This window comes from Nomascus leucogenys, chromosome 5 (genome assembly GCF_006542625.1).
Source record: "Nomascus leucogenys isolate Asia chromosome 5, Asia_NLE_v1, whole genome shotgun sequence".
Taxonomy (NCBI): domain Eukaryota; kingdom Metazoa; phylum Chordata; class Mammalia; order Primates; family Hylobatidae; genus Nomascus; species Nomascus leucogenys.
Genome location: NC_044385.1, coordinates 72,752,727 through 72,778,434, shown reverse-complemented (window position 1 = coordinate 72,778,434; position 25,708 = coordinate 72,752,727). Strand labels below are relative to the sequence as shown.

The window sequence follows — 25,708 nt, the reverse complement described above, 5'->3', positions numbered from 1 at the left end:
TGCTGAGTTCAGCAGCAACTGACAACTTCACTCAGGACTCCCAGTTATCAGAAGCCAAGGCATTTAAATGGTTTCACTTGGGAATTCTAACAAGTTTTTTTCCCCCAACAACCTTAAGTCTATGGAAAAAAATTAGAACAAGACATTCTTATTTAGGGCCTGCCTAAAGGGAGCATTAGTATTAAAATATGCTGCCATGCATGAGAACCTTGCTAAAACTGCCTTTGAGTTTCTTGTTTCTCTGGCTTAGGAGACCGCCCCATAAGTTACATGAACACAAGGCTCATGGCAAATGTCTAATCCAGCTGGCTTTCTCCGGGTCGCCAGCAAGCCTCAAGCCTGCCACTTTCTTTGGCCATAATTAGCATGTGCTTAAGGAATGCTGACTAATTCCAACGTTTGTCCAAGCAGGACACAGTGAGGTAAATCCACTGCCAAAAATAAAAATGCATTCCAAAGTTGAGTATTAGGTCACTCTGAGATGATGTACTATTTTATATCACTCCTGCCAATCCTGTGCTGCCGTTAGTCAAGCTCATTCTCTCTCCCTCTGGACTTCTCAATGGATCCTCTTCACTCAAGGACTCAGGAGCCTGCTTCGTTCTCTCATTTCAGCCAAAAAGAGCTTCATACATGCATTTCAGGAAAAATTTAAAGAGAGAAAACATGACTTACCTAAATATAAATTAGACAATGGTTTCTATATCATTCAATTCCATTTAAATCCATCCCATGAGCACACACTGATCTCTGTTTTCAAGGCATTGTCCAAAGTTGAGGAAGTGTTGCTGACATCTAGTCAACACAAGAAGCTGACAAGCAACAGCTGTGCAATGCTTTCAAAACCCCTTCTGGAAGTTTTATGCAAGTAGGAATGAGACCACTCCCCCCTACAACACACAAACACACACACACACACACACACACACATTCATGCACAGCTTTTTTCAGTTATGCTGCAGAGAAATGTGTCCTTCAACTTAGAGAATCATTTGTGTGCACAACACACGAATGAAAAAGCCCTCCCACGCCCAGTTCCATCGCCGGAGCCACAAGGTTGCGATAAGAGCTCTTTATTTAGATAATCACACACGCATCTTGTGGTTCTGTGACTCGAAGCCATACGATAGGCTATCTTCATCAATGTTTGGGGTGCACAGCTGAGCTTAAACTCCACTCCTAAAAAAAAAATTAATACAATTCTTTGTACTGGTAATGATAGAGGGGACCAGCAACACTGCATCCTATCCAGCAGTTCACTGTTCCTGTGGTCAGAGTCATTGACAATGTAGAACAGGAATGAAAGGAAGACTGGACCCTAAAGAGGATTTCTGCCTATTAAAAGATGATGGTTCTTGTCCAGTAGGTATATTTTGGTTTGAACTTTTCATTTATCCCACTATCCATTGATCAAAAGGACTAGAAACTGTTATTCCAATATTCCAGAATGTACTTACAGATACATCATGTAAACCTCATCCAAAGACTAAACAGAATATTTATTATTACCACTGCCAAAAAGGACTTTGGATTTTGCTTTCCAAACAGACAAGGAAAAGATTAAGAAAAAGCAATTAATAGCCCATACACCAAAATGAAAAAAAAACAAAAATCCACACACAAATAAATTCCAGACAACCGAAAGTAAACAAGTGCTTCATAATCATTTTTAAGTTGCATTGGTTGACTTTTTAAAAAACCTTTTAAATGATTAAAATGTGTTTACCTTCTTTTTACAAGTTTTAGAACATGCATATAATAGCTTGTATGTTTGAAGAGAGGGAATAATCGAGAAGGAATTGCTTTAAAAAGTGGGGAAGTGGGATCTACAAATAATTATTTTAAGTCTCCTAATGGATAAAGAAAAAAGTGCTCTTGTTTATCAGTCCACCACCCAACATAGTCGGAAAATGCCACCTCTTCCTTGATGCCATCCAGCATGGTGTCCCTGTTCTTCCCTTGCATTGACACTTAGCACCTTTGGTCATTATAGATCTCTAGGCTTCTCCTTCACTTGACTAGCTGGAAGCTCTAAAATGCAGGCAACACCACTTGTTTTGTATTTTTTAATGTTAACTTTTTAAATTTTTAACTTCTGTGGGTACATAGTAGGTATATATATTTATGGGGTACATGAGATATTTTCATACAGGCATGCAATAATCACATCAGGGTAAATGGGTATCCATCATCTCAAGCATTTATCCTTTGTGTTACAAAGGATAATTATACTCTTTTAGTTACTTTAACATTATATTTAAATTACAATTAAATTATTATTGACTATATGGCCAAGCACAGTGGCCTGTAATTCTAGCACTTTGGGAGGCCGAGGCAGGTGGATCACCTGAGGTCAGGAGTTCGAGACCAGCCTGGCCAACATGGTGAAACCCCATCTCTACTAAAAATACAAAAATTAGCCAGGCATGGTGGTGTGTGCCTGTAATCCCAGCTACTTGAGAGGCTTGAACTAGGCAGGTGGAGGTTGCAGTGAGCTGAGATCATGCCACTGCACTCCAGTCTGGGGAACAGAGTAAGACTCCATCTCAAAAAAAAAAAAAAAAAAAAAAAATATATATATATATATATATATATATATATATATATGACTATAGTCACCCTGTTGTGCTATCATATACTAGATCTTGTTCATTCATTCATTCTATTTTTCATACCTATTAACCATCCCCACCTCTTTCCCACCCCTCTACTTCCCATCCTCTGGTAACCATCATTCTACTCTCTATGTCTATGTCCATGAGTTCAACTGTTTTAATTTTTAGTTCCTACAAATAAGTGAGAACATGCGAAGTTTGTCTTCTTGTGCCTGGCTTATTTCACTTAATATAATGATGTCCAGTTCTATCCATGTGGTTGCAAATGACAGGATCTCATTCTTTTCTATGGCTGAATAGTACTCCATTGTGCATATGTACCACATTTTCTTTATCCATTCATCTGTTGATGGACACTTAGGATGCTTTCAAATCTTGACTATTGTCAACAGTGCTGCAACAAACATGGGGGTGCAGCTATCTCTTGGCTGTACTGATTTCCTTTCCTTTGGGTATATACCCAGCAGGCACCAAGTTTTGTTCACTCCTGTCTAGGAAGCACCCAGCACAAAGCCCGGCCTTCATGCATTCCATTCATTCATCCAGCCATTTATTCACTTACTCGGCTCAAGTATTTACTAAAGCTGCTACCATGGGCAGACACTGTCCTAGGAACCAAGGACAGTAGTTACATGAGAAAAGAGAAAACAAGGTTTCTCTCAGCATTTAATGATGGAAAGGGAGAGTGACAATAAAGAAGCAAACGAATAAGTCAGAAAACAAATGATAAGAGTTAACATGTATTGAGTGTCTCTCAGATGCCAGGCAGTGCTCTGCACTCCTTGCATTTTCAATTCCCCAAAGCCCTCTGTGACAGGTGCTATTATCATTTCTCTTTTACAAATGAGGAAACTAGAGCATAGAGAGGTTATGGAACTTGCCCAAGGTCGCTAGGCCAGTAGATGGAGGAGTAGCTCACCCAGGCAATGTGGCTGCAAGCTACTGAGCACACTGCTATCCTTGTCACATACAGTAACAGGCAGTGGAAAGGGACGGGCTCATGGGCAAGTTTACTCATACTAGATAATAAATATTTGCTGGATGGATGAATGAATGAAAAAAAATGCAGCATCTCTTAAGTTTACAAAATGTGGCTGTGAATATAGAACTTAAAAAAAGCTTTTTAAAGTCTTTGCAATGTTTCGTTACCTTCTTTTGCCCACAATTGTGCACTATCTTCTTATTCTATCTTCCACATGACTCCACAAGTTAGGGCGATTTTGTCAAGCTTTTTCTTTAGTCAATATAATGAAAACAGTCGTTATAGGTAGCTTCTTTCAAACTATACCCCTGTCCACTCTGAAGTATTCATATTGCTATGCAGAATTTGCTTTTAGATCACTCTGTTCTCCAACTGGCATCTATGTCTCTTTCATTTCACGCACCTATTTTATCTTTTACTAAAAGCTGACACCATGCCATATGTATGATAGGCTGTGGTCCAAATTAAAGTCACTGAGCTTAAAGTAGTGTTGCAGTAAGTCTCAGGATGGCTCCAATAAAATGATAAACATATTTGATCTGGGGATTATAACTTCAGACCACCTGGGCCTGTTTCTCAGGCAGCCTGGCAAAGAGAATCAATGTCCTCCCCGTAAAGAGCAGCAAGCTCCAGGCTGAGAAGGACAGCAGAGTCAGGGAGTCCCCAGGCATGGCCTGCCATGGGGGTACAAGGAGGAAGAGGAGTGCAGGGAGTGGCCTCAGCCCTGTGCTGGCAGACCCAGGGAACAACAGAAAGACAGCTGTATCTGACAAGAGATATGTTCCCAGAGTAGTGACAGAGACAGATGCACATCCCAAGCATGGATGAGAATTGGGAGCAGTGAGAAGACCCCTTCCTCTCCAAAAATAGCTCCCCCTCTGTGGGCATCACAGTTCAAAACAACAGCCACTGCCTGCCTGTCTCTGTCTCTCTCTCTCTCTTCCTCCCTCCCTCCCGCTCTCTCTCTCTCTCTCTCTCACACACACACACACACACACACACACGCTCCCCAAGTGCCACGTACTTAGAATTTATTTTAGTCATCACAGCAACCCCATAAGTGTTATTACTCTCACTTACTTTACAGATGAGAAATGAGAAGTTCAGAGAGGTGCATGAATTGCCTACAGTCACCCAACTGCTAAGTGACAGAGCCAGAATTTGACCTTGATCTGTTGGACTCCAAGACCATTACCTAAACAGCTGTGATGGTTCTAAGCCTCATGGATGGTCACGGCAAGAAAGGCATGAGAGCCCGTGAACAAAGGCATGGTGACTTGAGCACTTTGGCATTTCATCATTCTGGGAGAGTGTTCACAGCATGCACAATTCCAGGAAGCTCCATAGTCCTTGAAAATGATACGCCTAGCCCACTTTGAGAAAACCCAGTGTGCAAAGCTAGCGTTTCTCCAGTTTCTGAGAGCACAAAAAGCAATGGGTGGAAGGCAGAGTTGGTGCTCGTCGCCACTTGAATCTCTGGCACTCATGCTAATGTGCATCACTGCGAATACGACTGACAACTGTTCTCTTGGCACACAGCACACTAAATGGAAACATGCCGCTGATCAAACAAAAGTGGAGAACATATTCCAAGGCCCAGGAACTGCACCTGATGCAGACCCATCCTCCCTCATGCTGGATGACTCGCACAAACAGCTGAGATGCACAAGATGCTGGTGCAGTTAATGGAGGTGTGTTTTGATCACCAAAAGTCTAACCTATTGTAACAATTGTTGGAACACAAAGGAGTTCCTTTTTTGTAGGTTTGAGTTTTTTAATGCTTAGTTACTTTGAAGGGTAAACTCTAGGGTGAATTTCAGTGCTCTGCAAATCCACCAGTGGAAGGGCTCAGGGCAACTGGCCATTACCTTTTACTTCTTTTTACTTCTATGCCTGAGAAAGGCAGTTAAAAAAAAGGAGCAGTGAAGCTGCCTGACTGGAGACAGCTAACCACACAGCAATTTAAAAATCTGAATGGGAATACTAAGTCATCTTCTCCTGTCTTTTAATTTTAGACACTCCTCTACTATAGTAAAGGTATAATCCCTCAAGTAAATCTCTCAAAAGATAAGAAATTCGGTGACTGCCACTCTGTTCATGTATCTATCTCACCTCACCTTTGCTTTTACATTGTCTCTTCTAAAAATCCAACATTCTTTATGGTACTACTCTTCCCTACCGGAATATGTGTGATATGCTCATGCTTCTAACAGAATAAAAGAACTTTTGTTGTTGTGGTGGTTTAATCAACCTATAACTAATTGAAAAGTTTCCCTAATATCCAGCTCTGTGCTAGGCCCTGCAGAGAGAATAAGAAAAATAGATAAAGAAAGTGTTCCTCATGCACATGGTGGAGCAACTCTAGGGGCAGAAAGACCTGGTTTAATTTTGATCTCTCCACTAATCAGCGCTGTGACCTTGAATGAATTATGTAAACAGAGCCTCCGTTTTTTAGAGATCTAATTCTCAGTTTTTTGGAGATCTGATTCTTAGCACAGGATAAGGACCCTGTGAGATAATAAGCTAAACCATCTCAATGCCAAGCCATAGCAAAGGCACAGTGAATGTCAGTTTCCCTTCTTTTCTACTCTCCTCAAGGCATTTGCAAGAAGTCAGCAAAGAGTAGTCAAACTCAAGTCAAACTGAATCCTGGTCTTGCCACTTAGTAGCCATGTGACCTCAGGCATTTCTCTCTGAGCCTCAATTTTCCAATCTGTCAGATGGGAAGAAAATGTGTACTTACCTCCTAAGATTGCTCTGGGAATTAGCTGAGGGAAGCCACATAAAGTGGAGAACACAATATCTGACTCAATAAATGAAGCTATTATCATTCTTATTCTTATTAGAGAAAAAAGACATGGAATTAAAGAACAATTAAGGACCAACTCAATCATTATAAACTCTGTTTTAGACAAAAAGATGAGTAGAGTTGCAGAGAGGGAGGCTGGCATTTGGGGCATCGTAGAAGAGGCAGGAATTAAAATTTTGAGATGACTGCTTGACAGGGACTGGAGAGCTGGGGTCTGTCGTTGTTTTGTTTTGTTTATTTTATTTGGCAAGTGCAATGAAGACAGAAAAGGTACAATCGAAGGCAAAACGGAGGCCTTAACCTGGAACATATGGGAACACTAATGGAAAAGGCAGCTGGAGCCACACAGACCCTTGAGGGGAGCTAGAGGAAAACCCGGCAGGATAAGCAGGATGGCGCCAGATATCAGAGGCCCTGTGGATCTGCTGCTAGGCAGCTGAGCCTGGGTGGGCAGGCAGGAGACAGCCACAGGAGGGGTCTGGGCAAGGAGTATGCAGGATCACAGTGATTTAGGAAATTTGGAAGTGATACGCCACATGGTCCCGGTGCTACAGGATACAACCAGGGGAGCCAGCCAAGTGCTTAACTCCCCAGCAAAGGGCAGTTCTCTACATTAACAATGTACTTAGATCACTGGGGCTCAAACCCTGACTCCTAATTCTCCTAATTACTTTTGCATGGGGATCTTGGGCAAGCTTCTTAACATCTATAGGCCTCAATTCTACACACGAGGAAATTTAAGGGAAATGATACCTATTATTAGGCTCAGAGGAGAAATAAGATCGTGTCTGCAAAGTGTCTGACATCCAGTAGGTGCGCAACAAATGCTTTCAACATTGGACTCCATTAGCTAACATCATTCCAGTGATCTCAGAAAACTTGGTTCAGCCACAGTTTTTTCTATCACTAAAATAAAATGCCACTTGTTAAATACAGAATTAGAATATTTTATGAGTAAGACTACGTAAAGAGGGTTAACAAGATGTTTTGAAATAAGGAAAATAAAGATTAAAGAACGTCCACTAAAACAGAAATATCAGTTTTCTAATAGGAGGCATTGATTTAGCAATAAAGCCTCAGTTATTCTGTGTTTTAAAACAGCTTGTCAGTCAGGAATCGGCACCAGGCAGAAAGCTAAAAAGGTATTGGAAATGTTCTCCTTTTTAAGTTGGATAGTGGGTACATAGGTAAATTTTTAGCCTACTGTATCAAGGTATGATTTACATACAGTAAAATGCACCCATTTTAAGTGCAGAGTTTACTGAGTTCTGACAAATACATACACCTATGTACTCACCATTCTAAGACATAGAATGTTTCCATCCTCTCTGCACCCCTTCCCAGGTGATCACCTTTCTATATGCTTCTGTCACTATGTCTGTTTTATCATCATTATTTAAATCATGTCTACATAGGGTATGGACTCCTTTCTATGTATGCAATATTTCATAATTTTTAAATGCTGTATTTTACCAACTAAAATAAACAACAAATGCCTAAGATTTTACTAAGAGGGTTTCTTGGCATGAAAGTTAAAAAGAGAAACCAGCCAAGCATTGTAATTCCTTCAAAGGACAGCAATATGGGTAGCTGGTGAAATGACCAGGATAACCTGGACCAATTCTGGATTCAATCTGACACAACTAGACATGGGTAGGTAAGTCACTTCGTTTGAATCCATTTCACTTTATTCTTAAATGGTGTTTTCGACCACATCCCATGTGCATGGGGTGACCATATAGCTTATCTAAATCATGCTGTGCTAAAAGAGGGTGCTATTATTAATTAGGCCAGGATGAGAGTTACAAACCCAGACTGTCCCCGGTAAACCTGGATTTAGGATGGTGCCACTTACAAGCACCCTCTGAGAGCACCTCTTATGATGTTCCCAGTGATCTATTATGTTCTCTAAAGAAAAGAGTGTTGCATAGACTTGTGTCCAAAAGCCTTTTCTTATCCAAAGGTGATGGGGCTCATCCAATCCAATCTACCACGCAGTATTAAAAGATTACAGACAGACTGCCCAAGGATAGAAGGGGTCTGAGACACAGAAACACAAGAAAGCACACACACGGAAACTATGGAACCACTTGAGAAAGACCAAGGCTGCCTGATTATGAAAGGACTTAGCTGAGTTATACTGTCTTTGTCACTTGCCCTCCTAAGAGGCAGGCATTAGGGGCTCTATCAGGACGCATTATCTCAGAATTCCCATGGTGCAAATTTCATATTGAGATACCAAGTCTTCACTAACATACTGATTCCAAGGACTTAGCCTGTGCAGGGGAGGAAGAGGCAAAAGCAAGCCTTCACAGCTGCCAACTGACTTTTATAAAATATATCAGATTTAGGCACTTTTGTACTTACAAATTTATAGCACAGTACCTTTTACAGTACTGTATAGATACGAGAAAGCATTCATTGTAAATATCTGAACAAACCACAGCTAAGAGTTGATTACAAGCCTATAACCGATGGAATGACTGCTACAACTAAAATTAACTTGGATTTATCCAGGCTTTCGAAAACACCAGGAAAACACACACACACACACACACACACACACACACACAAAATTGCCTTAAATTGCATGCAGAGATTATCATCTTCACCTCCAAGGGAACTGCACAAAGAGAGATCTATTTGCTGTCAATTGCACAGATTCCTTTAAGTTGGATTTGATTTGCATACACTCAAAAAAAATCTGTTTTTCAGCCATAATCTTGTGCTGCCCTATTTCATCTATAAAATTGTAGAGGTAATTAATGTATAGAAAGATCTTTATTACAAAATAAAACATATTTTTATATGTCAAACTGATGATTCTTATTACATAATAAAACAGTCTTTGGAATGTAAACATTTGCATTCTATAGGTAATGTTCTAGAAAGTAAACTTGGTCTTGCACTCGATGAAATTCGTTCATTTCTCACTGGACGGAAAGTAAATATCAGTAAACTGCTTACAGAAAATATCAGTAATCTGTTCAATTAGGTCACGTGCTACAAAGTCTAACAAGAAAAGTTTATACCAAAGCTGAAAACCCAAATGTGTGTCTACATTTTTTAATAACAGACACCTTGAAGAATTTTTAAAACTAGTAATTGTGACTTGCTTTAAAACACAATTCTTAGAAATGGAGCTGATAACTGGCCATCACAAACAAGTGAGGATTAGGGCTGGAACTCCCCATGCATATACCTGGGGTCTCTGAGCTCGCTTTCAGATCAGTGGGGGAAATCACATTAGTCAGGAATCTGGGTCCTACTCGGGGATGAACTCTAAAATCTCTATGTCACCCCGAGGACCATCTGTAGAAATGCCATAGGCTTGATTCTCATCTGCAAAATCTCCTTCTCTGGTCTCTTCCTCTAGCTCTAAATATTCAGTGACACTAAAATAGAGGAGGATCCTGCACTTCTTCAACAACTGTTTGGGTTCCAATTTTGGCTCCGTCTTACTGGCTTACAAATATACTCTGACTGCCTAACTTGTAATAAGTGCCCTTCTCAGTAACGATGATACTCCCGACCTCACAAGGGTGTTCTGAGAACTGAACGAGGAACATTCTGAAAGACCCTGGACCCAGACATGAGTCTGCCTTGACAAACATTATTCCCCCTTCCGAGTTACCATATCAGTATCCTCAGGGAGATGTTGAAGCTATGACAAGGTTCTTAGTGAAATAACTTCTGACTGAAGTTCAAAATAAATGCTGGATGCCAGTAAAAGAGTGAGGGATAAAAAAGATAACAATTGAATCTACTATATATTTATTCCTAAAGCTCAGCCTCCTAGTAGCCATTTCCTCACTTCTGGTAGAAGTGTTTGCTATTCATCTTCAGAGCATGTCAAGAACATAACATTATTCATAAATTGTTTTTTGCCAAAAACATGAAGAGACTGTCAATGGTTTTTTGTTTGCTTGTTTTTTAACTTGGAAGAGCTTTTAAATCAATGACAAGACTTCCGTAGAGGCTGAAGCCAGGCACCCCAGGCCCTCCTCTGAGGCCCCAGCCACCACTTCCTCACCCCTCCAATCTGGAGGCCAAAACAAGAGCTGGCCCCAGCACCCTTCACCTGAATACACAACGTGGCACAGGAATAGGGTTCCCCATTCTCTACTGTGAGAAACCTGAATGCACTCTTCTCTGCCAGACTCAGTCCGCTCAAGACTCCTCTGTCCCAGTAGAAATTATTATTATTATATTATTATTATTATTATTATTTTGGAGACAGAGTCTCATTCTGTCACCCAAGCTGGAGTGCAATGGCGTGATCTCAGCTCACTGCAACCTCCGCCTCCCAGTTCAAGCGATTCTCCTGCCCAAGCCTCCTGAGTAGCTGGGATTACAGGTGCCTGCCACCACACCCAGCTAATTTTTGTATTTTTAGTAGAGACGAGGTCTCAGCATATTCGCCAGGCTGGTCTCAAACTCCTGGCCTCAAGTGATTCACCCACCTTGGCCTCCCAAATTGCTAGGATTACAGGCATGAGCCATCGCACCTGGCCCCAGTAGAAATTAAATCAAACCTAAGAACACCATTGAATTGAGGAATCAAAACAGCATGAAAACCCAGAAGATGTGGTCTTGTCTCAACTGCTGACTAGCAGCATAACCGAAGGAAAGTCATTTCACCATCCAGCCTGTTTCCCCCATGCAATATGGAATAATGAATACCACCTACGCTACCATCCTCCCAAGACTGCCAAAAGGATATAAATAACATGTACACACACTGAAAGCATGTACACCCAAGCTTGCTGGATACTGATGTTATTTTATTAATGTCACAGCATTTCTAGGAATTTAGTCTTTCTGTGCCTTATAACACTGAATCTCTTTTCTAAAGATATAGAATAATCATGATGGCAAAATCAGTGCCATGCACTGACCTAAGCACTTGACATATGTATTCATTTGTTCCTCACAATAATTCTATAATTATTATCCCCATTTTATGATGAGGAAACTGAGACTCAGGGAAGTGAAGTAGTAGCCATGTCCTGGCAGAGCAGGGACAAGGACCCAGCCACAGTTTAAGCCTCTAAGCTAATGATAGGCTGACAGCTTCCAATTATCTACGTGACTGAAGAAGACTATGTCACATAGCCCCATGGAAATTAAGGACAGAAAGTGACAGGTTTTCTACTAGTCACTCACTGTTTGCCAGACCTGAGCCCTGCTCCTGTGCTATCTATTACCCTTTGAATCTATACAACCACCCAAGGGATAAAGAGCATTTCTGCTTCTAACAAATTACAAACCTGATGTTCAGAAAAGTTCACTAACTTGCTTCCAATTCCAAAATTAGTAAGTCGGGGAGATGATATAGAAGAAATATAAAAATTAAAAAGAGAAGTGTCTAAGTTCCTGCACACCTCCCTCAGGTGGGTGGCTCCCCGGCCCATTCCTCCCTGGCCCAGTGGCCTTCCTGAGGTCCAAGTGAATCCCTGACTTAGGCCAACCCTTGTTTCCCAGCTGCTGAGCGCCCTGATCAAGGGACCTGGGAGAGGTGTGGGGAACCTCCGACCCCTGGCCGGAATGGCCAGAGGGAAGAGAATTATTTTCAAGAGGCAGAGGACTCATTCACAGCCTGATGCCAAGTTCTCCAGATTCAGTGTTTCATGTTGGAACTGGGATTGCATTTTTCCAAAGAAACAATAAGAAACAATAAGAAACCACCATTAATAGGAAGGCCCAGGTCTGCTAGGGTTAAACAGGCCTTTGTGGGTTGGCGGGAGAACTAAATCGCAGGTTACCACCTTGTTTTTATAGGAAAATGCATGCCAAGTTCTGAAACAAAGCCTTGCTAGGAAAGGCTGATGGCCCCCCTTTTGTGAGTCGGGGGCTGCCCAGCACACTCATTTAGTATGTGGAATCCAATTGACAAGAGGCCTGTGCATGTCCCCCAAACCACATGCAGTCAAATCCTACACTAACACGTCTCATCTGTAACTACCGTTAGCTTTATCTGATTCTCCCCAGCTTTGGACCATCTGTTATTAAAGGTTTCACACCATTTTTTGTTTTTTGGGAGGCCCACAACCTGGCTGTTTTGGGTGGGTTTGAGATGAGAACCCTAAGGATGAAGGAAGGCCTTCCCTTCATCCCAATGTCACCTCCTGGCTCCACAGAAACAACCCTTTGATGTGAGCCTGGGAGACTCTGCCCTGGCTCTGGCACCTACTGCCATGCTGTGTACCCTTGGCCAAATGATTATACCCTCTGGGCCTTAGTGTCCTCAGCTATTAAATGAAGGAGAGATATGAATGGATGGTTTCTACATTTCTAATCTCCCTCTTCAGGTTGCAATAGAAAAGCATTGCTTGGAGTTACTGAGCCCCTGCTCTGGTTAAAACAGACCATGTAGCAAGCATTAAATGAGGTGAAACATCTATTACGTATATTTAATACATATATTTGCATATAAAGCACTTGGAGCAATACCTGACATAGAATAACTGCTTGCTAATGTTAGCTGTTGTTATTATAACCAATGTTCTCATGACAACTCTACTAGGTACATACTATTATTATCCCCACTTGACAGGTGAAGAAGCCGATGCATAGGATTTAAGTCATCTGGCCAAAGTGACACAGATTATAAGCGACAAGGCCAAGATTTGAACACAGGTCTTTGAAGCTCAGGAAACTCTATTTTTATTTTTATTTTTTATTTTTTTTTATTTTTTTGAGACGGAGTCTCGCTCTGTCACCCAGGCTGGAGTGCAGTGGCGCAATCTCAGCTCACTGCAAGCTCCGCCTCCCGGGTTCACGCCATTCTCCTGCCTCAGTCTCTCCGAGTAGCTGGGACTACAGGCGCCCGCCACCACGCCCGGCTAATTTTTTGTATTTTTAGTAGAGACGGGGTTTCACCGTGGTCTCTATCTCCTGACCTCGTGATCCGCCCGCCTCGGCCTCCCAAAGTGCTGGGATTACAAGCGTGAGCCACCGCGCCCGGGCAGGAAATCCTATTTTTAATCACTAAGCTGTACTTAAAAAAAAAAAAAAAAAGGAAGAAAGTCCATTTGGCTAAGGGCTGAAAGGCTTTAGTGAAACAATACTTGTTAATTGGAGTATTATATGTGTAAGGGACTTTCAAATACATAATTTCTTTAATCCTCATCCAATTCAAACTAGGTGGAACTATGCCTTTATATTTTTGGCTATGCTCCTTACACCATAAGTGCTCAAAAGATGTCGATTAGTTTTTCATTTGCTAATTTCAAGCAATATTTGATATTATAAAACACCTGCCCATCTCCCTCAGAATTCACTATAACTCATTTGATTTTAGATGTAACATTGCTTATCAAACACTTGCAAATGTTGGTGAGAAGTGACCCCACCTTAGCTAAAAAAAAAAGTGTGACTCTAGGGACCCACCAACCACCAAAAAGATTCTAAGTCTATGAGAGATGGAGGAGGGGTCCAGATGAGCCGGAGTCATCCATTTCTAAGTGTATATGTGGCTCTTTTACCATTTTACAGCACATTCGAGGGCTCAGGAAGGAGCATTATTGGGACTCTCAGCATGGATGCAGGTGTAGCTAGCGAGTGCAGGGCTAGATTCCAAGGACAGGACGGTTAACAAACAGAGCTGTCCTGGGCCTCCTGCAAGAGCAGCATTGAGGGCAGCCTCACACAAGTCCAAGATCAGTTTACACAGGCTGGGGGAGGAACTCCAGCTACCAGCTACAGCAGGGGTGAGTCAGTGGGTGTTACGGGCTGAATTATGACCCCCAAAAGTAATGGAAGCACTAACCCCTAGCGCCTCAGAATGTGACTGTATTTAGAGACAAAGTCCTTAAAGAAGTAATGAAGATTACGTGAGGTCCTATGGGTGGGTCCCAATCCAATCTGACTGATATCCTTATAAGAAGAGGAAATTTGGGCTCACGAAGGGACAACAAGGATTTGTGCGCAAAAAGGAATGGCCTGTGAAGACCCAGGAAGACAACCTCCACCTGTAAGCCAAGAAAGAGGCCTCAGGAGAATCAAACCTGCCGACACCCAGAGCTATGGGAAAATTAATTTCTGTTGTCTAAGCCACCCAGTCTGAGGAATATTGTCATGGTGCCCCCAGTAGACTAATACAGTGGATGACGCTGAGAAGTAAAAAGATGCTGTGTGAGGAAAATCAGGTCTCACAGGAAAATCTGAGCAGATCAGCAAACTACACACAAGTAGGGGCTAACTTCAGGGTAGATCCAAGATGATGGATGAAAAATGCAGAGACCAAGTGTAGGGAAGAGGAAAGGGAGCAGTCCATCAATGTTTTTCTAGTATTTTCTGTACTGGGCATGGAAGGCATACAAAAATCAGGAAAAGTCCCATCTAGCCAAATCTCACAGCCCAGTGAAGGAGCAAAAAGGTTAAACATAGGGAAAGTACCAGAGGAAGGCAATAAAACAAAAAATGCCATAAGTAAATAATGCAAAGATGGCTTAAGGTCATGTATGATTCAGGGCTGAGATCTGCAAGAATGGGCTGATAGGGAGGCTGTTTGTTTTGAGCAGGCTGGGGGCCCAGATGAAATGAGAGTGGAGTCAGTAGAATCCTACACAACGGGGAGGAGAAGGGACATGAGGTAAATGACTTGGAAAAGCAAAATGAAGGCAATCCAGAGGAAGGGCAAGCCAGGCAGTGTGTTGATGGTGCTGTCTTTGAATTGCCACTGTTGCCTGCAGAGATAAAGTGAGTTAAATCAGAGCTAAGCTGACTGAACCAGATCAGAAATATTGATGCTACTCCTCACGCTGTATGGCATAAACATCAAAAATAGGGAAGAATAACAGGAACACATCGTGTGCCAAAGCTATACATACCACACTGCAGGGGTCAGCTGTCAAAAGCAAGTCCACATGAGAAGCCAGAAGATTAGAAAAACTAAGATGGGGGCCGCTTTCTGCCCATTTGGCAAGAACAGTGGAGAGGAAATTCAAGACACACTGAGCTGGAGGGCTCCTGCTTGGTTTCATCCCACACCTGTGTTAGGTCTCCCTCCAGCAGAGGGACTGAGGGAAAAAAGCAAACAGCAGAAGGAAGAAAAACAAACATCTAGGAAGATCCCAAAATCAAATAACCTGCCCCTGACGACTTAAAAATGTTCCGTAAGAATTTCAGGTACAGTCAGTTGAGCTGTCTCGGCACCAGCATCATATTAACAGACAAGCAGTAATTTCTTACCAAGCAAAATATTAAGTATTTCTGTTATGCAAATCAAACATATTGTTCTTCTCTAATTTTTTTCCCCAGCTATATCCTCCTTTATGGCCAGTGAAGGAGGATATGGTTAGGAAAAACAATGAACAGAAATCTGACTATAAAAGCATTTCCCTTCTATTGCATGGCTGGAGTAAGCAAGGGAAGCCCCAATTCTCACAGTTCATCAACTTTCTATTCATGTAAACAATCTCACTTTATTTTTGAATTACTTTATGGGAGGAGACGGTTTCCAAATGTACTATTTCTTACTGCAGAATATGGAAGCAAAATCACTAAACTCTTAAATTAGGATGAAGAATAACACAGGCATATTTCATGTTTGAGTCCACATTAGAATGCCTAGTTTTCCTACATTAAGTCTGATTTGGAACACTGATCTTTCTTTTCTTTTTTTCTTTTCTTACTCTCTGAAATATCATGGCAAAATTCTGATGCAAAAAAAAAACCTTTCATGCAACAAAAGACTAGTAACAATAACAGAAGCTAGGCTTCCCATGAGTTGGTCATTAAAAAAGATTATTCACTATAGAAAAATAGTTGGGTTTTGTGCCTTACAACCTTAACATGTTTATAATAGATTATAATCTTATAACTTGAAATAATCACTGCAATTAACACCAAATTATCTTAACTCTAACAATTCACACAATCACTGAAATAACCACTGGTGGAATTGCCATATCTAAGCTCAAGCCAGTATCCAAGACAGACATTCAATTTTCCAAAAAGCCCAAGAAATTCTGAAAAGTGGCCTCACAAACAGGTTTTTCTGAGGCTTAGACAAAAATTCAAGTTACCCATGGCCTGACTGGCAAACCCACAACCACCTTATATGGAGTTAATAACAGCATTTCTGCCATTTAAATTACCAAGGCTTTGAAAAAGCACATGCAGTACCACACCTGAAGGGAAATTATGGGGAGACATTAAGAGTAAGTAAATGCTGCCCAGCTGAAATATAAAAAGTCTTTAGATTATATACATATATAAACCCATATATATATGAGGGAACAGAAACGTATACACAAAAGAGGGAAACAGTTTATGTTTAAACAAGCAATGATGAAGTTGAATAATATAATAGAAAATGGCTATGTACATATACCAGATGGACAGCACGGGCAAAACGAGTTTGACTTCTGAATTAATCGACGTCGACATGGATTTCAAAAGGTATCTGCCCTTTAAATGTTTATTCCAAGGAGTTATTATGCCATGCCATGGGAAATTTCAGTTCATTACAGTAACACACAAAAGTCTTAGTCAATAATTTAAATAAGAATTTTTAAATGACAGGGTGTGCTAATTTGTGGCCTAGTATCAAACACCCACCAAAAATCAAATCAGATGTTATAGTGACTGACAAACTCTCCAGTAGAGTCATTTCAGTGATGAAGGTCAAACCTTGGGCTGTTCCTTTATAAACTGGCACAGACCAAAAATTCCCAGAGGTTCCCTGGCCTATAATTGTATGCTATTATTCTAAAAGCATGATTAGTATGTCCTTGCCTTTTCAAGAAGGCAGCCTGTAATGCAAGCAATGAGAATAGCACGTAGGTTTGTGGAGACTGTTTTTGCCATATACCACAGACATGTGGAAGGGCCCATCTAGATGTGATTCAGAACCACTACAGATATTGTCTGAGTTGTTCTAAAAGCCTTTGTTTGATGTTGGAATTTATCTATACCTTAACAGGGAAGAAAAAACAATAGTAATAGGAAAGAAAAGGATATGAATCATAGTTTATGAATGGAAGAATATTTAGAATACATGTAATAAACAAAGGCATTTATCTGATAGTAACTACCACAAAAAGCAACAGGTATGTTAAAAACTACCAAATTTAATTCAATAGCAGAATGATAATTCAAAACTAGATATAACTATAAAAGAACATACATTTTAAGGAAACACGTGATTTCAAAAATTTTATTATATTTATAGTGAAACATATTGATGGCCAAAATTATGAAATAAAGTTAAGTTGTTGAAAATGACTAGATTTTGTTATCAAGTCTTCTGTGAATTCCAACGACTAAAGGGTGCTAACATCCCAAGGACTCCATTGCTATAGGATGGGAATAGGGTGTGGAAGTCAGCCTTCAAGAGATAAAACCACCCACAAATCTCAGAGAAGATCCTTTGAATCTGTAAAGACATTTGAGAAAGCCAGATCACACAGAGCTAGGGTGTTATTCTCACAGGCTGACAAATCCTAGGCTTCAGCCATTTCCGGAGTCCTCAATTAAAGGGTCATAAGAGCCCTGTAGTCTTTACTCCATTATAAGGCAGGAGTTGGGAAGAATATGACCAGAAAGACAGGCTTAAATCCCCTCTCTGTTTCTTTTATTCACAGAATCTTAGACTGTCAGGCTCATTTGTTTGTTTGTTTGTTTGAGACAGAGTCTTGTTCTGTCGCCCAGGCTGGAGTGCAGTGGCGTGACCTTGGCTCACTGCAACCTTCATCTCCCAGGTTCAAGCAATTCTCATGCCTCGGCCTCCCGAGTAACCGAGATTACAGGAACTTAGCTTTTTTTTTTTTTTTTTTTTGTAGACACAGGGTTTCACCGTGTTGGCCAGGCTGGTCTCGAACTCCTGGCCTCAAGTGATCCACCCGCCTCGGCCTCCCAAAATGCTGGGATTACAGGCGTGAGTCACCACACGCAGCCAACTGTCAGGTTCTTACAGAACTCTTCCCTCACACATAAATGGGTATTTTTAATGCTGCACTTCAATATTCTTCCCTGAGTAAGCTCTTTGTTTCCCATATAGTCTTTGTTTTGTTTGTTTGTTTGTTTGTTTGTTTAAGGCGGGGTCTCACTCTGTCACTTAGGCTGGAGTGCAGTGGCGTGATCATGGCTTTCACTGCAGCCTCAACCTATGGGCTTCCCACCTCAGCGTCCACATAGCCGGAACTACATGCATGCGCCACCACACCCGGCTAATTTTTTATTTTATTTACTTATTTATTCATTCATTTTTTGAGATGGAGTCTCTCTCTGTCACCCAGGCTGGCGTGCAGTGGTGCGACCTCAGCTCACTGCAACCTCCGCCTCCCGGGTTCAAGTGATTCTCCCACCTCAGCCTCCTGAGTAGCTGAGATTACAGGCACATGCCACCATGCCCGGCTAATTTTTGTATTTTCAGTAGAGACAAGGTTTTACCACGTTGGTCAGGCTGGTCTCAAACTCCTGACCTCAGGTGATCCATCCACCTTGGCCTCCCAAAGTGCAGTCATTACAGGTGTGAGCCATCGTGCCTGGCCTAATTTTTTATTTTTCGTAGAGATGGGGTCTCACTATGTTGCCCAAACTGTTCTCAAACTCCTGGGGTCAAGCGGTCCTTCCACCTAGGCCTCCCAAAGTGCTGGGATTACAGGTGTGAGCCACAGTGCCTGGCCCATAGTCTTTCCTGCTTAGAGCCAACTCAAAAAGATAATTGGCAATGAAACATTCCCCCTTTTCCTTAACAAGACTTTCAACAAGTGTCCTGCATGCCAAGTCTGAGGGCTTCTTTTTTATTTTCTAGAACCTCCTGCAATCAGCCACTTTCTTTTCTTACTCCTTTTCAATTCACTTTTAATTGTACAAAATATCCTTTTGAGCTTCTTCATCCAAAATGACACTACTTAATAAATCAGCACCAAAAAAAAAAAAATTTGCTTTACTCATATGCAAATTTGTGTACTTCTTTTTCTTTGGCCCAATTTTATGCTTTAGATTATATGTATTACTAGTCATCATTTATACTCTTGCTACAAGCCACCTGAAGTCAACACAAAGCAATCTGTGTATTTATAAAACAAAGATATTCCATCTATCCTATAACTCATCCTATTTATCCTGCAAAATCAATTTATTCATGTATCTCCCTATTCTCCAACTAGAATGAACTCCACAAGAAGGGATACAGGGATTCTCTTTTGGTCACTGTTGTGTCCCCAGTGCCTAGATCAGTGGCCAGCACTCAGAGGGGCTCAGTACATTCTTGTGGAATCAACGCTGGTTGAATGAATTTCCAGGAAGCCTCCCAGATTCCACCTCTCAACCCCTTCCCTCTGCTTGATGAGAATATGGTCAAGAACATGAATTAACGTGAGGCTGCCAGGGTTCCAATCACTGGTTGACCATCTCAGTAGAGGTATAATCTTCAGCATATTACCTAACTTGTCTCTGTCTCAGTCTTCCCATGTATAAATGAGGGTATGACTGGGCTCCTAATGGGGACTAAGATCATGCAGATTACGCAGAGAGAGGCGCACCCAGTGCTGATAGTGGCTCTTCTGTTTTGTCCCTTTCCATCAGTGACTCACCTGTGTCACTCACTGCACCTGCGTGGATCAGTCTTTCTTTCCCCGTTTCATCTATTAAAAGACTAGACTCTGACAACAAAACTTATTTTGATTCAAACAGAAGTAAATTAATAGGCTCAAAATGATAGCTTGAATTTTTTCCTATCAATAAAGTATATGCACTTGAGTGACAGCTTAGACATCTATTCTACATTTCTTTGTTTACATCTTGGTTTTCCACTCTGTTCAGATAGGCTATATTGCCCAGGAGTGCAGTTCTGCACAGGTGGCTGCCAGAAGCCTGACATTTTACAAGGCGTAAACCAAATGGCCTGTATTATACAACAAAACAGTGAGAAAAAGCTTGCTCTACCACTCCCTGTCTTAGAAAATGTATGGAAAAAAAAAATCCACTTTGCCTCTTAGGCCTTTAAGGATCTTCATATGCCATTCTAATTTTAAAAGACATTCTTAAAGTAAATATGAGCCAAGGAGAAACCACTATCTTTATTATAAATGTTACTACTCAAACTTTCAACTGTATTAGAACTCTTACATGTAGACTGTGTCAACACTGTGTATACTGGAGGTAACTTTAACTCTTTATTTTGCTTTCTGGTCTTTCAAATAAGAAACTGTGCTCAATTAAATTTATCTTTAGAACAAAGAATACATGTGGTTTACACCTAGCTTTTGACCTGAGGCAAAGACGTTTTGCAGAAGCAAATATTTAATACATTTGGGTATTCTAATTTCATGTAAAATAACTAGCTACAATGAATACTTTTCTGATGGGGTTGACTTAGGTTTCTACAAACACAGGTTATATCCCTCCACTCCTCTTCCCCCAAATAATACTGTATTTTTGGATGAGGAATTAACATAAAGCCTCTAAATTTTAGCCAGTTAGATTTTCCTGAGCATAAAACATGTGCAAGTGAGCTCATAAATAAAAACCTGCAAAACTCACAACTTAAGCTTGCCATAAACACGCCGAGAGGAGAACAAGAACACTTTTCAGCATCCACTTCACACGGCAAGGTCTTAGCTAAAAGATGTGATCCCTGCTTTTAAAAGCACTGGTCTTCTCAAAGAAATGCCAACACAGCAGACACATCAAGTTCACCTAACTTTGTAAATAATCCTTAGCATAACTGAAGTAGAACAACTATGAAGCCCCCTTACTGAACTACACAAACCTATTATTATTGGTCATGCCAGCTCTATTTTCTGCAGATATATCCAACCATAGCATAGCTAGCTCATGGTACACTCTGTAGCAGAAGGGAAGTAAAATTTAATGTATTTTTTTAAGTTAGTGATTCAGGCAATTCTTGGAATAACTTCCACTTGAGACGATGTAACTAAGAGGTCTTATTGAAAGAGACTCCCCAGCTGTTGACAGCTCAACTTTGGAAATTCCCTTTTTTTTTGCCAATTCCTGACTATCCCTAAATCCAAATTACAAAGTTTAATGACCCTGGAGAGCCATCTTTGCCTCCAGTGAACTCAGAACTGTATCTAAATATTAATTAAGGATCTAGATAAATGTTTATTGAATTAAAGGGGGGAAAAGACACTGGAAACCTAGCCTCCAAAAACCCACTGCCTGCTCCCTTGCCCACTACAAGATTAAACTGGGTGCTCCTGTGGCTGAGAGTCAATCCATCCAAGACCGAGGGGGTCTGACCCTGGGCCATGAGGCGATGACAGCCAAGAGGTCTGGGCAGCAGCTCCAAAACGGATCACCCACTGCCCTGGGCAATGTTGGGCACTTGCTATGACACAAACCCTCCCCCAGGGAGCGGAACCGGATGGTCGGAAACCAAGTCAGTTCTGTATAGACCCTAAGGCCCCAATCCCATTCCACCACCCTCCTTCCTGTTTATAGATCCCGCTCCTGGAACTCCAACTACCAAAGAGAAAGCAGACGTTTTAGAAGTATGTAACACATGACGTAACTTGAAAAAGTTATGCTGCTTATTGGCGCGAGTTACAACCTGCCGGGCTCACACAGGAAAACAGGCTCACGTTAATTACTTTGCCTTTAATATGCCACGCCGTCCTTTCCCGGGGCCCCCGCAACGGTTGGGTAACTGAGAACCAGGTAGCCTCGGTGGTAGGACCCAAACTGTGTGGGCGGTGAGCGAAAGGCACGGAAGGAAGAGGGCCGATCGCTTCCGAAGCGGCAGCCGATTCGGATTCACTACAAGCCCGGCGGCTCTTTTCCCGCACAGGCGCAGGAAGAGGAAGCTTGGGCACCTCACAGGCGGCACCGAGTTGCCCGATCGCTCGGCGATGTCGCCGAGGGGGCTCGCGGCACTGCGCCGATGCCCCTGGCTCGGCCGAGGGCGTGCCACCTTTGTCTGGGTTTCCCCACCAGGATGGGCTACGCCTCGATGCAAAGACGGCTTGAACTGGTTGGAGGCGCCGACGCCGCTGTCCGCGCTGGAGTTCCCAGCTCTGCGCGGGGCCCAGGAAGCCGACGCAGCCGCCTGAAACCTCCCACCTACACTGCGCGCACGCGGCGCGCCTGCAAGTCCCAGCCCCGCGGTTACTTCCCCGGCGCGGCAGCCACAGGGTGGAGAGCCGGAGACCCCTCGCTCGCAGGCGCAGAGGCCCGGCGCACCCCTGCCCTACTGGCACTGCATCGCCGGACGAGGCGGGGCCCCCGTGCCCTCTCCAGGGACCGCTTCTTCCGCGCCCACGCGAGACCCTTCTTCGGGAGACAACGGGCCGATGGACCCTCCTTCCCCGAGCAAGACGAGATCTCCGACTGTCCACCGCGTTAGGGAACGCACGACAGACACCCAGACAGCACCCACACCCCAGCCCGCCCCTCGGCCCTCACTCACCTGCCTGCACCGTGTCCGAGAGGTCGTGCCCGGGGGCTGCGGTACGGGGAAATTCCTTCAATTTCCTGGCGCTCAGGTTCAGCCCCCCGGAGTTAGCTGCCTCCTCAAGCGCGCGCTCCAGACCCCGGTTCAAGGGCAGGTTGAAGCCCCCGCTGCCGCCGCCGCCACCACCCGCCCCGCCGGGGGCGCCGCCTCCTCCGTGGTGCTGGTGGTGGTGGTGGTGGTGGTGGTGGGGATGATGAAGTGGGTGCAGAGTAGCTACCGAAAGGGCCGGGACGAAAGGTTGGGGTTCGCTTCCCGGCGTCGCCATCTTCTCCCGGGCCCCCCCACCCCGCCCCGCCGCTCCTGCGGGGGGGTCACAGCGTTCCCCGCGAGGGGAAAACGGCAGCTCGGGCTGAATGCTGCAGTGCTCCACCGAAAGGCGCTGGAAGGAGGGGAGGAGGGTGTGGGCAGGCGCGTAGAATGGGGGGCGGGCGGGGAGGCGGCCGTGGCAGCTCAGTCTTGAAGGTTTCCTGTCCCCGGGAAGCTAAGGACTGCGGCGGCGGCGGCGGCGGCGGAAGCGGCAGCGCGCATGTGTCTCCTCCCGCCCTTGCGCCCTCCTCCCGGCTGCTCTGCCCTCCTCCGCCGTCTGCTCTCTCCTCCTCCTTCCCCCACGCAGTCTGTCCCGCCTGAGCCTTCCTCCGCGCCTGTTCTGCCGGCCGCCGCCGCCTTGCCGCGATCCACCCCGCAATCGGGTACACGGCGGGGCTGGACGCCTGCTCTGGAGCAACTCAGGCGCCAAACCTCTCTCTGGGCGTCATTTTGCCGCCCAGGAGGCTTTAGGGGACTGGAGGTTGCGGGGGTAGGGTGGTGGTCTGAGAACACGGATAAAACGGCAGGAGGCAATGAATGGGATTGGCAGTACAGTGAGGTTTGGGGAAGGAGAAGGTTCTCTCAATTCTGCCAGTTATTCTGGCCGTTTAACCCAGAGATCCCCAAGAGGCAGTTTTCATTCACTATGGGGTCATCCCTGCAGATGCCGCCTGGCATTTGGGCGCTTACAATGAACCAGACGCTTGTTTAGGGAGTCTACATAAGTTATCTCATTAATCCAGGGACCCCAGGAGTGCCAAAATTGTTCCCCTGAGTTTACAGAGGAAGTTAAGAAATGTATCTAAGGTCACCCCTGCAGTTAGGGGGAGCTAGATTCGAGCTAGTGGCCCTCAGAATCTAGGGTTGCCCTCCTTCACAGTGTACCCCAGGGCCAGACGCCAGCGCCAAGGGACGAATACGAGTGGGACAGAGTGTTTGCTGAGCGGCAGAAGAAAGCTACAGAGATAGGAAAGAAAAACTCAAAATGAGGGCAGTGTTTATGGGGGACAGAAGACATTGTCGTAGGAGAAAGATAAGCTGGCTGCTCCCCGAAATTGGGTGGTGCCAGGAGAGGCTAGAAAGCCAGTGACCCCAAACAGCAAATCAGTCACAGCTCGAGTCTGAGCTGAAAGAACCATCGAAGTGTCCTTGTGCCCTTCTTCACGCTTTGGGGCATGGAAACTAACATGTCCGCTTGCAAGTGAATTCACATTCTGCCGTCAGCCACCCAGTGGCACCCAGGCCAATGCTGGCACACCAGGGGCGACAGAGAACATCTGACACCCTAAGGGCAGACCAGCTGGAAGATTAATAAAGTACCATTCCTTTCTTGAAGTTAAAGCTTCATGTCCAACTTTCCAGGGCCTTTATTTTTGCTCTATTCTTAAGACTGGATTGTCCCCTATGAGCGACTTGGCTTGGGGAAAATGAGTCCGGGGGTGGGTGCGGGGGGTCGGGGTGTCAAGCACGAAAGCAATGCAACCCTTGGAGTAGGGGAGCTGGTTTTTTAAGTGGTAATACAGAAGTGTGATGGCCTAGGCAACAGGCTGGAACTGGTGACTTCATGGACTCGGCACTTAAGTATGGCATAATCTGTATCACTTGAGTTGACTGCACAGATAGTTGCCCTTAATTCCTGCGGGATTCTTGGCCCTGAGCAAAGCGTTCTAATCTGCCCGGAGGAGACACGCGCCACCTGCTGGTATCCTCCCGCAAACCTCCCCTCTCACATGCCATTCGCCGCAGCCTTCCAGGCTTTTAGAAGTCAGGCTTCAAAATTCGTAATAATAATGACAATAATAATAAATGAAAGTATACTTCCATCACAAAATAGTAACCAAATTTCCACTTTCCTCGAGGAAGAGGAACAGAGAAAAACAAAATCCAGTGAAAAACAGAAACACAGAAAAAAATCCAATTAAAAGAATCTTCAGCTGAAACCAAGTGGCAATCTGTGTGATCAGCAGCCAGGACATGATTTGGGACATCTTCTGGCTGACTGCAAATTTAGTTCAGACTAAAAGTCGTTGTGATGCATCATAGGAAGCATAAATTTTTTTTAAAAGACCACTAATTCTTCTTTAAAGAAAATAATGGATTGAATATGAGCCCACGATTTGCTTTTTAACAAATGATCAGTCCCTCTGTTAGATTGACCTACTCATTGTGGTTTGTTTACCCATCTACAGATTACCAAACTGTAAATTCCATGAAATAGGGACCTATTCATCTTTGCAACTCTCTCCCCATGTCTCAGAATCGAGGGGAGTACTTTGAATATAATGAGTGCACAATTAATATTAGTAATCAATTAAGTATTGCATAATAGACCAGGTGTTTAACAGGTTTGCCACTTGTTGATATGTCCTTTTTTATTTGTATACATTTATGGGGCACTTGTTGATACATCTTTAAAGTTTCAAATGATTTCCCTGAATGAAGGAGTTTTTTCTTAAAATGGGAGAGAGTACTTGACCCTTGAAAATGATCTTATTTCTAAATATTCAAGAAACTTGACAAGCCATTTCTCCTTGCTGTCTTGCGTCTTCACTATTTCTTCAAGAAGATGG

General features: G+C 43.3%; 1 protein-coding gene across 4 annotated transcripts in view; it reads right to left on the bottom strand.

The window, feature by feature from the left end:
* LRCH1 (leucine rich repeats and calponin homology domain containing 1) overlaps positions 1-23,356 on the bottom strand; it is a 201,558-nt gene extending 178,202 nt beyond the window's left edge. For all 4 annotated transcript variants that reach the window (XM_030813371.1, XM_030813373.1, XM_030813370.1 and 1 more), the window contains exon 1: positions 22,788-23,356. In XM_030813371.1, coding sequence (XP_030669231.1) covers positions 22,788-23,097 — 310 coding nt within the window. In that variant the 5' untranslated portion in view covers positions 23,098-23,356. The remainder of the gene's footprint in view (positions 1-22,787) is intronic.
* Positions 23,357-25,708: the final 2,352 nt, after the last annotated feature.